The 17354-nt window shown below is 41.3% G+C and overlaps 1 protein-coding gene across 1 annotated transcript in view; it reads right to left on the bottom strand.

Moving 5' to 3' along the window:
- Window positions 1-17354, bottom strand: part of LOC139422065 (kin of IRRE-like protein 3) — a 274299-nt gene that overhangs the window by 49704 nt on the left and 207241 nt on the right. The window contains exon 6 of the mRNA XM_071173211.1: window positions 556-661. Within this exon, the coding sequence (XP_071029312.1) occupies window positions 556-661 (106 nt within the window). The remainder of the gene's footprint in view (window positions 1-555; window positions 662-17354) is intronic.

The raw sequence follows: 17354 nt of genomic DNA, 5'->3' as shown, positions 1-17354 counted from the left end.
TTCTAAAGCTATGACATAATTTTCGGGAATTTTACAAGCTGTTTGTAGGCACAGTCAATTTAGATTATGTAAACTTCTTACCCAATGGAATTGTGATATAGTGAATTATAAGTGAAATAATCTGTCTGTAAACAATTGTTGGAAAAAGTACTTGTGTCATGTACAAAGTAGATGTCCTAACTGACTTGCCAAAACTATAGTTTGTTAACAAGACATTTGTGGAGTGGTTGAAAAACGAGTGTTAATGACTTCAACCTAAGTGTATGTAAACTTCTGACTTAAACTGTATGTGGTTGTTTATTGTGCTATACCCCAGTAGAGCAGCAGAACTTGGACAGAGAGACTACGGAACTCCTAAAGCAGCCTGTATGCATAAACATGAGAGGAAAGTAGATAGTGTGTATATAGGCCTACTGAACACAATAAGTGCATCAAAAAGTGGAGATTTTGGTTCACCCAAACTAAAAGATTTAAATCGGAGAGAAAAATAGATGTGTGTGAGAAAGAGAGTGTGTGTGTGTGTGTGTGTCTGTATATGCAGGTGTACTATCTCACCTGTAGTGGATGACTGGTGGGTTAGCTTTGGCAGAGCAGTGAAACTTTACCAGATTGCCCTCCAGTATGGGCTGGGGCTCAACAGATAGGTTGACCAGGGGCAGGTCTACATGGGAGAGAACAGAAGGTTAGTCTATAAACCAATGCCAGAGAATGGTGTTAATATTAGAACAGCCTCAAGTCCTGCCGAGACCGAGACTGTCCTATGGACATCGCACAGGTGTCTGTGCCTGGGTCGTGCTAGTAAGGGCACGCTACTAAAAATGCTTCAAAACGTTCTCGAAATGGAATTTTAAAAATGTGTATTGGAAATCAATGTCAAATTTTACTGCTCACATACACACATTTATCAGATGTTATTACGGGTCTAGCGAAATGCTTGAGTTCCTAGTTCAAAAACTGCAGTAGTAACTAACAATTCACAACAATAGAAACAAACCTGTGTTAACGAGAGAATCACTGACATGATGTCAGCTGGTCCTTTTGTGGCAGGGCTGAAATGCAGTGGAAATGTTTTGGGGGGATTCCGTTCATTTGCATGGCAAAGAGGGACTTTGCAATTAATTGGAATTCATCTGATCACTCTTCATAACATTCTGGAGTATCTGCAAATTGCCATCATACAAACTGAGGCAGCAGAATGTGAAAATTAATATTTGTGTCATTCTCAAAAATGATGGCCACGACTGTACTTTTGAAATAAGTAAAGCAGAATGTAAACATTACTAAAGTGAATAGTGTTCCATTGTTAAAGTGACCAGTGATTCCATGTCTATGTATATAGGGCAGCAGCCTCTAAGGTGCATGGTTGAGTAACCGGGTGGTAGCCGGCTAGTAATTCTATTTAACATTCTGATGGCCTTGAGATAGAAGCAATTTTTCAGTCTCTCTGACCCAGCTTTGATACACCTGTACTGACCTCACCTTCTGGATGTTAACGGGGTGAATAGGCCTTGGCTTGGGAGGTTGATGTCCTTGATTATCTTTTTGCCATTCCTGTGACATCGGGTGCCGTAGGTGTCATGGAGGATAGGCAGTATGCCCACGGTGATGCAGGAGAGCCCTGCAGTTGCAGGCAGTGCAATTGCCACAACTGTAAACATTTGTGAGGTTCTTAGGGGACAAGCCACATTTCTTCAGCTTCCTGAGGTTGAAGAGGTGCTGTTGTGCCTTCTTCACAACATTGTCTGTGTGGTTGAATAATTTCAGATTGTCAGTGATGTGTACACGCAGGAACTTGTAGCTTATCTCCTTCTCCACTGAGGTCCCGTCGATGTGGAAAGGGTAGTGCTCCCTCTGCTGTTTCCTGAAGTCCACAATCAGCTTCTTTGTTTTGTTGGCATTGAGGAGAGGTTATTTTCCTGGCACCACTCTGCCAGGGCCCTCAACTCCTCCCTGTAGGCGGTCTCATCATTGTTGGTAATCAGGCCTACTACTTTTGTAACGTCTACAAAAGTTATTGAGTTTGAGGCCTGCGTTGACACGCAGTCATGGGTGAACAGGGAGTACAGGAGGGGGACTGAGCACGCACCCTTGTAGGGCCCCAGTGTTGAGGATCAGCAAAGTGGAGGTGTTGTTTCCTACCTTCACCACCTGGGGTCGATCCGTCAGGAAGACTGGGATAGGGAGAGATTGAATATGTCCGTAAACACTCCAGCCAGCTGGTCTGCGGCTTCTAGGGAAGCCGTCTGGACCGGCAGCCTTGCGAGGCTTAACACGCTTAAATGTCTCACTCACGTCGGCCACGGAGAAGGAGAGCCCACAGTCCTTGGGAGTGGGCTTGTTCGGTGGCACTGTGTTGTCCTCAAAATTGGTGAAGGTGTTTAGCTTGTCCGGGAGCAAGACGTCTGTGTCCGCGACATGGCTGATTGTCCCTCTGTAATTCATGATTGTTTCATGTCTGATCCATTGAATTGCAATTCTACTTTGTCTCTGTACTTACGTTTTTGCCTGTTTGATTGCCTTACGAAAGAAATAACTACACTGTTTGTATTCTACCTTATGCCGAGTCACCTTGCATACCTTAAGGGAACATTTCGGCATTTCGTGTATGATCGGTGAAAAAGTCCATATTGCAAATGTACGGTCCCTTACTATGGTTAAATGCGGTGGTTCGCACTTTAAGTTTTGAGCGAATGCTACCGTCTATCCACTGTTTCTGATTTGGATAGGTTTAAATAGTCACAGTGGGAACAACATCGCATATACACTTCCTGTTGAACTTAGTCACCGTGTCCATGTACATGTCAATGTTATTCTCAGAGGTTACCTGGAACATATCCCAGTCCATGTGATCAAAACAATCTTGAAGCATGGATTCCGATTGGTCAGACTAGCGTTGAACAGACCTTAGCAAGGTAAAGTTTCTGCCTATAGGAAGGGAGAAGCAGAATGAAGTCATGATCTGATTTGCGGAAGGGAGGGCGGTGAGGGCCTTGTAGGGAGTAGCAGTGATCAAGCGTTTTAGTAGCGTGAGTACTACAGTCAATGTGTTGATAGAACTTCGGTAGCGTTTTCTTCAAATTTGCTTTGTTAAAATCCCCAGCTACAATAAATGCAGCCTCAGGATATGCGGTTTACAGTTCGCACAAAGTCCAGTGTAGCTCAGCTTGTCGTAGTATCGGCTTGAGGGGAATATATACAGCTGTGACTATAACCAACAATATTTTGGGGGGGAGGTAATACGGTTGGCATTTGATTGTGAGGTTTTCTAGGTTTGGTGATCAAAAGGACTTGAGTGTCTGAAGGTTATCACAATCACACCATGAGTAGTTAATCATTAAACACACACCACCGCCTTTCTTCTTCCCGGAGAGTTCTTTATTCCTGTCTGCGCAATGTACTGAGAACCCAGCTGGTTGTATGGAGGGGGACAGTATATCCGGAGAGAGCCATGATTCCTTGAAACAGTATGTTACAGTCCCTGCTGTTTCTCTGGAAGGAGATACTCACCCTGAGCTCCTCTACTTCATTATCCAGAGACTGAACATTAGCGAGTAATATACTCGGAAGCAGTGGATGGTGTGCACATCTCCTGAGTCGGACTAGAAGTCCAGGCAGAATACCTCTTCTCAGCCGGCAGCGTCTTGGAGCAGCCTTTGGGATAAGTTCAATTGCCATGGGGGGTATGGACAAAAGATCAAATTCGGGAAGTCGTATTCCTGGTCATAATCTTGAGAGACCGTCGCTCTGATATCCAAAAGTTATTTCTGGCTGTATGTAATAACGTTAAAAAGTCCAGCTAATCCCCATGTTTCACTCCCTTTTCTGTTTTGGTGCCTAATGAACACTCCCCATTAGACAGGGAGAGAGGATGTGTTAACCAACATTGGATATGGCGACAGCATCTAGGGCTCAATGAAATTAAAGGGATAGTTCAGGATTTTGGCAATGAAGCTCTTTATCTACTTCATTCAGTCAGATGAATTAGTGGATACAATTTCTATGTATCTGAGTGCAATTTGAAGGATGTTGCTATCAAGCCCTTGTGCAATTGCTAACTAGCGTTAGCTTGACTGGAAGATTGCTAACTAGCATTAGCTTGACTATTGGAAGTCTATGGGAACAGCTAGCATGCTAGATTTCCAGTCATTTCGCTTATGCTAGCTAGCATTGGCTCGCGAAACGAACTAACTTTCTTCTTACTGGACACAGATACATAAAAATGGTATCCATAAGTTAATCTGAATCTTTGGATGTAAATATCGCCATCCCTTTAAACACCCAGTGCAGCATTTGCTGAAATAGTGCTTAACGACATATTGTGGTTAATTGTAAAAGGGTTAATTTGGTTCCCTATTAGCTTTTGCAGAAGCTATTCTTCCTACAACAAAATCAGACTTAAAGGGGAATTTCACCCTGGCTCTGTCATAGCATACAGTCATGACTACATTCACAACATTATGTTTTTAATCATAAACAACACAATTATCAAACCACAAGCTAGAACTAGCACATTTTAATTTCACAGGCAGAATTGGGCAGTTTCGACTACCTGTGTATTCGTCTGCTCATAGTGAACCACAAAGTCTGGTATTCATAGCGAAGGCTGATACCGCCCGCCAGGTAGAGGGGGCGTGCCCACAAACTTGAAAAATGACGCTGTTTACTTCGTACGACCAACACACAGTAATCACAGAACTTCTCTACGATGACAGCTGAGAAGTGATGCGATATCATACATTTTTTTCCCCATTTACAACAAAAATGTAAGATTCTGAATTACAGGTAACCTTGCTAGCCTAGCCAGCCAAGTTAGCTAGCTAACATTACAGTCCTGTATTGCCATCAGCTAAATAATTTAGCTATCTTTTGGTATATACACTGTCAGTCAATTTTGCCTATTCCATGGTAGTCACTGCTAGACTGGTAGCTAGCTACCTTCAGCAGAGCAAACATGTTTGTTCATTCTATCTGACTGACGCAAGCTAGCTAATGTTACCAAATAAAGAGTATCTCAATTGATAGACATCTATTCCATACTTGTCTGGAAAACACTCCGTTACTAAAAATAGAATTGTCAGTATAGCTACAGTGACTCACTAACTCATGTGTATAATTAATTTATGGTTGGATCGTTGGTTCTCAGCCAGTCTCAGCTGGCCAGCAATCTTGCTGCCAATTTAGTGAGACTAGTAAGGTAACAGCACGCTGAAAATATTGAAATGTCCTTGTTAGGTATACTTAGCTAGCCAGTCAAATATAGATACATACAATTAGTGGAGTCGTTAAATTGTGTGTTTTGTTGTAGGTGGTACAGAATCTGGGTCCACCAACATGCACTTCCAACCCATAGCTCTGTACAAGGTGAAGGTAAGTTGGCCAAAATATTTACAAGCTGACAGCTAAAAATAGGTCAATTTACAGTAAGCATGGTATAAACATGAATTGGGTAGTATGATTTGTGTTATGGGGTTACAGGTGATTAGACTTAGCCTGAGGACCACAGAGTACCTTCCAGACCATGTAATCCATTTAGTTTACCCCTTTGCTAAAACTCAGGTTATCTGGAATCATTCCACGGTGCCCTGCTGAAAAGTACCCCAAAGTGGGGGCCTTTTTGGATACACACCTTATGGTTATGGAGCACAACAGATTGTGGTAGACAGAAACCAGCAAGGAACACTGAAAAGGTATACAATCAAGACTACAACAGTAATGACACAGCCACTTTATTCTCTCTGCAGATTCTCAAGACAATACAAATTCCTGTGGAAAGGGCAACTATTGACAATTATATGTCAAAGTCAATGGGCTGGGGAGGTTTAGACAGTACTTTGAGATGAGGAAGGGAGTTTTGGTTGTGCAGGGTTATGCTTAGACAGTGAATGTGTTGAGTGAGTGAGGTGCACTTTCTCAATCTCCCATACATAAATTCATACTGTGCAAGAACTGCCTTCCTAAGACTTTTCACACCTTTAGCCCAGCCCATTGACATTATTGACTGATCTTTCCTCTAAAAAGCAGCTCCTAATGTCCCCTCATTGTGCCTAAACAATATGCTAGATGGTAAAGAGATCAACTGAATGGTACAAACAAAGGCATGTTGCCCTACGTCTCTTCCACAAAGTGTAAAATGCTTTGTTGCTGATTTACACGTTCGCTAACAAGTTATAAATGTGATGTGTGGCGCATAATAAGTTAGCAGGCACCAGGCTAACTAGCTTGCTAACAAGTTATAAATGTGAAGCGTGGAGCATAATAAGTTAGCAGGCACCAGGCTAACTGTAATATTTGTGTTGTGGAGAAATGACCAGGCAGGAGGCGGGAGTACAGTTAGTTTTCGTTTAGTCAAAACCCCTCGTGCTCTACAGTTCCCGGCACCCCAGTGCGCATGTGCATTTCCTATTAGGTGTAGTAACATAACACTGCCGTAATGCATTACTGCTTAGTTACAGCACAGTAACTAATATAAACAGATGTAGATCCCAGATACTACACTAACTAGCTAGCCAACTCCAGTAATGTGCTAACGTCTGCTGGAAAACCTAGCTTTAGGTTGCTAGTTGTAACAGCGTAGCTTGCTGTTTAGTAACTAGCCATATCTATGGCTAAAAAGGGAAGAGGTTTAACAACCGAGATACAAAATATTTTATTTTTAGTCATAGATATGGCAACAGGTAGTTGTTTAGCTAGGTAATTTAGCTAATTAGTTAGCAAAATAAAAAATAATTTGATTTCTCCCCTGTAACACAGTATGTTAGCCCAATATGGGTTTCAGTAGTTAAACTAATGTTAGCTAGCTAGCTAGGTGGCTTGCAGGAACAAATTACTTACTTAGCTAGACAACGTATTTGTCATCTGCCCTCTTGGCTCTGGTATCGACTGTAGCTGAGCTTCTAACGTTAGCTAAATCCAACTCTTTGTTTCGAATCCTCTTCACTATATTCCGGTTAAAACATGTATGATTGAATATCAACATAGATGGTCCATCGACAAATTCGTGTTGATGAGAGGAATCACTTGAAGTCATTGCGTCTGGTAAATTCTTTCAGTATTGCCTAAAGGATTGTTGTTAAGAGCCAGAGGATGAATCACCACCCAGTAGTTTTTCAGAGATTGTAAAAATGTGTCGGCTTGTATATTTTATAGGCCGCCAATAGGAACATCGCTGAAAGACGTCCAATGGCTCTATCGAAGAAGGACAACCATATCTAAAAACACAAAAAAGTATGATCAGTATAACGTAGAGCCTTCGCAAAATGCCACAAAGCAGGACTACATGTATTTTTAGATCTCACCCCCCATCAGTGACCTTAAAGCCATCATAGGGTGAATAATTCAGTGTGCAAAACCCTGACCTGCCTTCCTCCTGGGCAATTATGTCTCAAACACATCTCACTGCCCTGGAAATGTATCAGACATGATGAAAACAAGCCCAAATTCCCCCAGGGTGAAATTCCCCTTTAACCTCATCAATCACGATGGCCTGAGTTATGTCGCTAAGATAATCGTAAAACCATGAACAGGCGTCAAAGCTCAGGCCTTCAATAAAATAGCATGATCACCAGCTTTTGACAGATCCACAAACAAAGTAGCACATGCCATTTTAGTCTCTAAAGCATTGACAAGAACATTAACAACTAAAGTGGTTGCTGTAATAGTGCTATGCCCAGGCCTAAACCCTGATTGGTTTACATTCAAAATACATTTCTCAAATAAAAAAGATCCAAATTGTACATTTACCAATGATTCAAGAATCTTAGCTAGACAAAGAAGCCTTGAAATGGGGCGGTAATTATTAAGATCACTACTACCCCCTCTTATGGATTTGCAGCAAGAGCTGATTTCCATACTTTTGGAATATTTCCTGATAAATGTTGCATAAAATGTTTTGAGTTATTGAGCCAACAATGATGCACACTTAAGCAGAGCAGTATTCATTGGTCGCCTCCTGTGGATTTATTGTTGTCTGTTGCTAGCATAGCATCCAGGACTTCTTATTCTGTAAATAGCCCCCCAAAAAAGCTTTTGCTATCATTTCTCTGATCATTCAGCAAGTTTCCCCTAACAACATCCTGCCCAATATCATTGTGAATAGGCTTAGAGGTTATTTGAAAGAGAGAGCCCAGTGAAATAAAATGGTGATTAAATGCATAAATGATGGCATTTTTTTCTGTAATGAGGTCAGTGTCTGAATTAATTTGTTGTGGCAGAGAGGAAGTAATAGAACCCTTCAGGGATTGGACAGTTTTCCAGAATCGTATTAATCACCAGTTTATTATTAATCACTCTTTCTGACACTGATAGTAACTCCTTATTTACAATTTCAGTGAGCTCATCGGCTTTGTGTGCTGACATGTAGAGTGTGGAATCATCTGAATACATAGTCAATCTAGCTTTGTGTAAGACCCGTGGCAAATCATTTGTAAAAAATAGAGAAGAGTAACGGCCCAAGGCAACTGCCCTGCCCACAACACTATACATATCTGACGTTAGAGAAGCTTCCATTGAAGACACTGTGGATTCCATTAGATAAATAACTTTCCAATGATCTGATGTTAGGTGATGCAGAGTTATTTGTTTGTGTTTCTATTCAATTACAATGTATGATCAATAACATCAAAGGCTGCACTTAAATCTAACAATACAGCTCCAACTGTCATCTTATTATGCATTTATTTAACCATTCATTAGTCCTCTGAGTCAGTGCAATACAAGTTGAGTGGTGCCCTTCTATATGCATGCTGAAAGTCAGTAGTTAACTTGTTCTCAAACAATTCTCTCCATCAATTTACTAAGGACAGGCAGCAAACTGATTTAGCGTCTGTTCGAGCCAGCAAATGGTGCTTTACTATTCTTAGGCAGCCCTGCAGCATTAGTGAAGAGTTGATCAATATAAGTGGACGTCACCGATCCAACACTATTGGTATGCACTCTAGTTGGTTGAGTGATAACCTGGGTTATATTACAGGCATTAGTCACAGTTTGAAGATTCCTCTTGAGAGGCCCGCTAGTTGCTAACCAGTCAATGTTCAGGTCACCCAGAAAATAGATCTCTCTGTTAACATCAGACATACTATCAAGCATTTCACACATATTATCCAAATACTGACATTTAGCATAAAAGAAGAGGCTTTAGATGAGGCAGGTGAACATACAACCACAACACTTCAACAACATTTGACATGCTTTAAAGGAAAATGGGTCTGAACATATTCAGCAGCACCTCCCCCATAGGCATTCCTGTATTTTCTGTAGATGTTACATCCTTGTATTGCTACTGCTGTATCATCACATAATTATCTAAGTAAGTTTCAGAGATAGCCAGTATATGATGATGTTAGCAAGCTATTAGATTTTTTTAACCTTATTTTTAAGGCTACATATATTAATATGGGCTATTCTTAGCCCTTTCTTGGGTAGCTTAACAGAAAAAAAAGAAAAAAAAACTTTCTTTGGCAGATAAAGTCAGTCAATCAGGCACTTGTGAGTGTCAGTTGCTCTATGTGTGTGATATTGGGCTGAAGCTATTGACCCGGGAAGCTTGGGTTTCTCCCTCCTCCCAGGTTTTTGGGACGGAGGATGGACAATGAGCTTGTCGTAGCGGATGTAAGCAATGTCCCCATACTTTCTTTCCACCTTTGGCACACAGCTTCAGAGAAGTCCTCGTTGAGGAAGATGTTGATTCCTCTCAAGTTCTCGGCTCTCTCCAGAACAGCCATCTTTTCCTTGAACCTTAGGAACTTGACCACTATTGGCATGGGTCTGTCACCTGGGCTGGTTACAGATTTCCCCGACCTGTGGGCGCGCTCCGCCTCAATCTTCCAATGATCCATCGGCAGCTTTGCAATTTATTTTCTCACTTTCTCCTCAGACTCCGTCCAGGTCGCATGGGGAGACTCTGGTATGCCATCCACAACAATGTTATTCCTTCTGGATTGTCCCTCTAGATTGTCTGTTTCAATGACTGACTGACAGACACTGCTGATGACATCTCGCGTTGACTTACAGTTTGTTGTCAACTTGCTGCAAATCTCTTACAGGACATCCACCTCTGCCTGGGAGAACTGCAAACTGTCTCTAGGCGGGACGCTACTTTCCCAACTGACCAACATCCGGTGAAATGGCAGAGCGCCAAATTCAAATAAAATTACTATAAATAATACAATTTCATGAAATCACACATGCAATACACCAAATTAAAGCTACACTTGTTGTTAATCCGGGACCAACGTGTCAGATTTCAAAAAGTATTTTTGGCGAAAGCAAACCATGCTATTATCTGAGGACAGCACCCCATCAAACAAACACAGACGATCATATTTCAACCCGCCAGGCGGAACATGAAACTCGGAAATAAAGATATAATTCATGCCTTACCTTTGAAGAGCTTCTTCTGTTGGCACTCCAATATGTCCCATAAACATCACAAATGGTCCTTTTGTTCGATTAATTCCATCGTTATATATCCAAAATGTCCACTTATTTGGCGCATTTGATCCAGAAAAATACTGGTTCCAAATCGCGCAACATGACTACAAAATATCTCAGAAATGACCTATTATCTTTGTCCAAACATTTCAAACAACTTTCCTAATACAACTTTAGGTATTTTTTTATGTAAATAATTGATACAATTTAAGACGGGATAAACTGCGTTCAATACCGGAGGAAAACAAAGTGTAGCGTGCTTTTCAGGTTGCGCGCCTCTATCAAACAATACACTTCCCTTGTCCCTCATTCTGAACAGGTCTTCATTTCTCAAAGGAAAAAACATAAACCAATTTCTAAAGACTGTTGACATCCAGTGGAAGCGATAGGAACTGCAAGCAACTGCCTTAGAATTCTAGATTCCCAATGAAAACGCATTGAAAAGAGAGTTACCTCAATTTTTTTTTTCTGGATGGTTCGTCCTCGGGGTTTCGCCTTCCAATAAGTTCTGTTATACTCACAGATGTCATTCAAACAGTTTTAGACACTTCAGAGTGTTTTCTATCCAACAAATACAAAGAATAAAAATAATATGCATATCCTAGCTTCTGGGCCTGAGTAGCAGGCAGTTTACTTTGGGCACGCTTTTGATCCGGACGTGAAAATACTACCCTCAATCCCAAAGAAGTTAAAAATCCTGGACCTCTCTGGTCAGATAATCCCTTGTTTTGTTAGTTGAGTCCACCAGAAATTTGACAACGCAATTTTCCTGTTTCTGTAACAATTGTTTGTCGATATTTAAAATATTGAAAAGATCACGCTTCTGTGAATGTCAAAACACTGTCTTCTCCATACTTCCCACCTTCTTTAGCTTTGGGTGGCATGATGGCAGAAACTTAGGTTACCTCTGTTACTCCACGCAATTCCAACCAGCACAGCTCGCAGCCCCGATGGAACCAGCAAAAAACAGCAGGGATTTAATCAGCCACAAGCCTGGGACTATCTGCGGTCGCAGCTACAAGGGCTAACCGTGTCGTGGACTTTTTAGTGTCTGTAAAACCAGATTGACTTCCCTAATAGAGTAAGTTGATCCAGTGTGTGTGTGTGGTCTGTCTGTCTGTCTGTCTGTCTGTCTGTGTGTGTGTTTGTGTGAGAATATGTGTGTGTGTTAGCACAGGCACGTGCGTGAGCGTATGACCCCAATCGAATGCAGATGGATTCAGTTGTCAGAGTCAGATATGTGTGATTGCAAGTAGCAGCCTGTTAACAACTGTATAAACATTGTTGCAGTGGCTGGGGTTTGATGCTATCCTGACCCCCGGTAAAGACATGTTCACACAGCAGTGCTTAAACCGGTTAATTAAAGATTCACTCAGTCAAATGTTGGAGATAAAAGAGCAAAACAAAGCAAACAACAAACAGAGCGGAAAGGGCTCGTTAATACTCTCATCTGTAATGGCTGATATTTTCCATTCAGATTAATTGGAGCCTTGTTTCACTTGCTAATTGCTACATTAGAAATGTATGCAACTTTTTAAAGAATACCCGTGATTAAGGACAGCTCCGGATGAAAGCAACTAACACATAAATTAAACAAATTAAGCAAACAACAGTGTTCAGACGAATGAACTGAATGTGCCTTCAGTGGGAGCGTTGGGAGCGATGTCTTCGTCAGGGTCCTTTTTCGGGCTGTTTTCAAAACAAATCACACTTAGTTAAAAATCCACTGCTGAAATTACTGAAACGGAGTGGGATTGTGCAAATACAACAGGCTATCCAAATTACCCCTGGCACTAGCCTAGGCAGCCTCAGCAGCCCCACAAGCACGCCAGAGATTGATAACGGGGGCCCGGAACCATCAAATGCTCTCTCACTCTGTAACTCTCAAAGTGCTTTAGATGTGCGCAGCGATGGGGCCCATTCTGAGCTGCTAGTTTCAAAAACGCTCTCTGTGATTTTCTTCAAAAGTACCTCTGATCTTTCATATAAGCAAATGGAACTCTTTCACTTTGACTTGTGCCGCCTTGATTGTGTTTGACTTATCAGGAAAAGGTTTAGAAAGTATACAAAATGACCTCCTGACCCTTTGGCCAAGGGGAGATTATAAAAATCTATTTAAGTAGCTTAGTATGTTTTTCATTCAACAGATCTTGCCAGTGCATTATTGGTGATTGTCACATTGGTATAAGGATCGGGAGACAGGTGCTGAAATGCGTAATATGTTTTTTTATTATTACCCAAATTACAGCGTGCCGTGTAAAGGCACAGGGACGAAGACCAAACAAACATGTAAACAAAACACACAGGGTTGAAACCCAAACAAAAGAGTGAGGAGTGCCTCGAATAAATAACACAAGCGCACAATGATACCACACGGGACAAGACCCATAATCATCTGCACAATACAAGCGGCACGAAAGCCAAAACAACACAGCACCAACGGACATTGTAACAATAATGGACAGCGCAATGGAAGCCAAAGGGCACATATATACAAATACAGTGCCTTGCGAAAGTATTCGGCCCCCTTGAACTTTGCGACCTTTTGCCACATTTCAGGCTTCAAACATAAAGATATAAAACTGTATTTTTTTGTGAAGAATCAACAACAAGTGGGACACAATCATGAAGTGGAACGACATTTTTTGGATATTTCAAACTTTTTTAACAAATCAAAAACTGAAAAATTGGGCGTGCAAAATTATTCAGCCCCTTTACTTTCAGTGCAGCAAACTCTCTCCAGAAGTTCAGTGAGGATCTCTGAATGATCCAATGTTGACCTAAATGACTAATGATGATAAATACAATCCACCTGTGTGTAATCAAGTCTCCGTATAAATGCACCTGCACTGTGATAGTCTCAGAGGTCCGTTAAAAGCGCAGAGAGCATCATGAAGAACAAGGAACACACCAGGCAGGTCCGAGATACTGTTGTGAAGAAGTTTAAAGCCGGATTTGGATACAAAAAGATTTCCCAAGCTTTAAACATCCCAAGGAGCACTGTGCAAGCGATAATATTGAAATGGAAGGAGTATCAGACCACTGCAAATCTACCAAGACCTGGCCGTCCCTCTAAACTTTCAGCTCATACAAGGAGAAGACTGATCAGAGATGTAGCCAAGAGGCCCATGATCACTCTGGATGAACTGCAGAGATCTACAGCTGAGGTGGGAGACTCTGTCCATAGGACAACAATCAGTCGTATATTGCACAAATCTGGCCTTTATGGAAGAGTGGCAAGAAGAAAGCCATTTCTTAAAGATATCCATAAAAAGTGTCGTTTAAAGTTTGCCACAAGCCACCTGGGAGACACACCAAACATGTGGAAGAAGGTGCTCTGGTCAGATGAAACCAAAATTGAACTTTTTGGCAACAATGCAAAACGTTATGTTTGGCGTAAAAGCAACACAGCTGAACACACCATCCCCACTGTCAAACATGGTGGTGGCAGCATCATGGTTTGGGCCTGCTTTTCTTCAGCAGGGACAGGGAAGATGGTTAAAATTGATGGGAAGATGGATGGAGCCAAATACAGGACCATTCTGGAAGAAAACCTGATGGAGTCTGCAAAAGACCTGAGACTGGGACGGAGATTTGTCTTCCAACAAGACAATGATCCAAAACATAAATCAAACTCTACAATGGAATGGTTCAAAAATAAACATATCCAGGTGTTAGAATGGCCAAGTCAAAGTCCAGACCTGAATCCAATCGAGAATCTGTGGAAAGAACTGAAAACTGCTGTTCACAAATGCTCTCCATCCAACCTCACTGAGCTCGAGCTGTTTTGCAAGGAGGAATGGGAAAAAAATTTAGTCTCTCGATGTGCAAAACTGATAGAGACATACCCCAAGCGACTTACAGCTGTAATCGCAGCAAAAGGTGGCGCTACAAAGTATTAACTTAAGGGGGCTGAATAATTTTGCACGCCCAATTTTTCAGTTTTTGATTTGTTAAAAAAGTTTGAAATATCCAATAAATGTCGTTCCACTTCATGATTGTGTCCCACTTGTTGTTGATTCTTCACAAAAAAATACAGTTTTATATCTTTATGTTTGAAGCTTGAAATGTGGCAAAAGGTCGCAAAGTTCAAGAGGGGCCGAATACTTTCGCAAGGCACTGTACTAATCAGTGGGAATAGGGGATAGGTGTGCGTGATGAAATTTCCGGAGGGATCCTTGTCAATAATAACTTTCATGGATTAAAGATGTTCATTCATTGCCCATAAAATTAAATGGAATACTTGTTAGTCTCCCGTAAAGGCCTTGTAGGAAGCTTTGCTCGAATATTACAGGTAAAAGATTGACAATTTACTCCCAGCTCCAAAGAAAAATAAATAATCCCCCAAATCTCCCAGAATATAAAGCAGTCACTTAAAAGCAAACATCCTTAGGTCAAGTCTTAACTCTTTTCTGTATGTTGAAGAAACACTCTTATATTAGTTTTTTATCCAAACACTTTTTCTGAAGTACTTTTATGAGGATAGTGTGATACAGAAGTAGCCATATACATTTCAGTCCGAGAGCAGTTGCATCAATTTAACCATGGCCAGGTCAGGGGTGTTAAGGGAAAGAGAGCTGTAGCCAGGCTGATAAAAGTACAGTTTAGGCTAACTAGGGGATCTCAAGATGCCACTCTTTGAGGAGTGTTATACTATAGCCCTTCTAACGGCACTTGAGTAATCCTACTGGAGTTTTCCATATGGGCTCTCAGCTGGAATTTACTTCCCAGAATACCACTACCACCTGAGGGGGCACGAGACACAGGAGGAACCCCTGAGGTGTTCCCCTAGGCTCTCAGCTGGGGCCAGTTCAGTTCAACTGCTATGGCTATAAATTGTGTGAGAGGAGATTGGGGATTCAGCTGCAGATCACTCCAGTCATACGTTACTTCTGACCTCTGCCAAACTCTGACACAAGCATGTATCAAAATATATCAAAATGTGTAGTGCTAAAACGAGCTATCTATGTGTTGGCGTGGATATAATAGTTTGTGGAGATTAGAAAGAGGAAAGCAATTTGTGTTATATAGAATGTACTTTATTCCGTCTTGAAAGGGGAAACCTCAATGCAAAGTCACGTGAATGGAGCTGATTTTAGCGATTGTGATTGCATTCACACATCACTTCAATGAACGATTGCAATGGCGCAACACGTTTATTTTCCTACTTCCATAACACCCTCACAGTATCTCCTGCCCCTGTTACACTCTAGAGTTGCGTTCTACCATGTATGAGCGGTCAGCAACCATCTTACAAATGGGTGGGAGTTGTGGACACTGCGTTGACTCATTAGCCGAGACACGGCAGCAAATGAAGGTTGGCCAAAGAAACAAGCTGACAAGCCATAAGACATACGCTTCAAAGTCTGGAACATCACTCATTTCCATCAAGGCCAACCAATCAAACTTTCCCTCTTTGAAATATAAAGATGTTGTTTTACCATTGTCAGTCTGCTGTCTATTGTGGTTGAAGTACACACAATTGGAAAGCAGTAAATAAAAACAGCTAAATCAAATTTTATTGGTCACATAACCATATGTATTTGCTGTCTTGAATGGCTGCTCTTTTCCATGTTGTTACCTCCAGATATCTTCTTTAACTGTTGGAGGATACCTGGTCCAGATCATTGTTGTGCTGTTTGCTCCCATTGCTGATGTACTACTTTGTTGAAAGAAGCAATGCTTTGTGGAGGAGCTCAGTAACCGGGTGGAGTGGGCATATGGCATTATTGTTACGTTAGCTGCTTTTATTTACTGCTTTCCAATTGTGTGTACTTCAACCACAATAGACAGCAGACTGACAATGGTAAAACAACATCTTCATATTTCAAAGAGGGAAAGATTGATTGGTTGGCCTTGATGGAAAAGTTTGGGAGTAGAAGCTACTGTTACGGAACAATAGAAGGCAAAATAACAACACCGACAACAATTATAAAAAGACACTTCTAAAGATAATTTTGTTCAAGAAAAAGGTTGTCGAAAAGGGCTTGTTGTTGCTTGATTCTCTGTTAATGTTTTTGTGCTTTTCATTCTTATGGAAATCAAACGCCTGTGCTTTTCAAAGTCGATCCACCTTTGAAGACTGCCTCAATCTACCCCAGTCTGTCGGTTCCAACTGACTTGAATATCGGTTCTACATTCGAAACAGCAGATACCTGTGGGCCGTATTTCTCATTAACAGTCAAATGCATTTCAATCAGGAAACACATTTGCACGTCGGACAGATGTTCTATTCATAATGCCTTATGTTGCAGGATTCATCTTTGTTTTAACACACACCTGCAGGGTTTGCAAATTAGATGGCCAACAAAGAAGGATGGGATGGAATGACACAACAAATAAAAGTGATTCCACCCACCTTATGAAGGCTAATGCACCGTTTGAAAAGAGGGAGAGGTGGGGAACTGTATAATGAGAATGACTGGGAGAGGGGTCTTCATGTGTTTGTACATAATATCCTGGGGGTCTTGTTTAATGTGACCAGATGCAGATTCATAAATGCTTAGTTGCAGATGACAATATTACATCTCAGATTAGTCATTCCATTGGTGGAAAGGGGTACAAGGGATCTTCTGCTTTAAAGCTGAATTTATTTTAAAAAGCCAATGACTTTGACAATTACTAATTAATTTGCCATTAAATCTATGACAATGCAATGATGAAGGTTATGACAAAATTGGGCTCACAGGCTCAGTCACCCACAGGCACAAACATTACCCCCATGAAGCTCACCTATCATGTTCACTTGGTTAGGAGCCTTCTGTCAAAAAACCTGTGAAGTTGCTAATGGGGAGGTTCTTATAGAGAGATAGATACTTTTGGTGAATGTAAATTCATGGGACTATTTTAGCGAGAGCAGCAGACTCCTGGGAGAGACTGGGCAGCTTCCTTCAGCTTGTTGAAGCACTCTTCTTACTTTAGCTGTC

Source organism: Oncorhynchus clarkii, chromosome 12 (assembly GCF_045791955.1).
Source record: "Oncorhynchus clarkii lewisi isolate Uvic-CL-2024 chromosome 12, UVic_Ocla_1.0, whole genome shotgun sequence".
In the NCBI taxonomy this organism is placed as follows: domain Eukaryota; kingdom Metazoa; phylum Chordata; class Actinopteri; order Salmoniformes; family Salmonidae; genus Oncorhynchus; species Oncorhynchus clarkii.
Note: the sequence above shows the minus strand (reverse complement) of the source record. Positions and strands in the feature narration are given on the sequence as shown.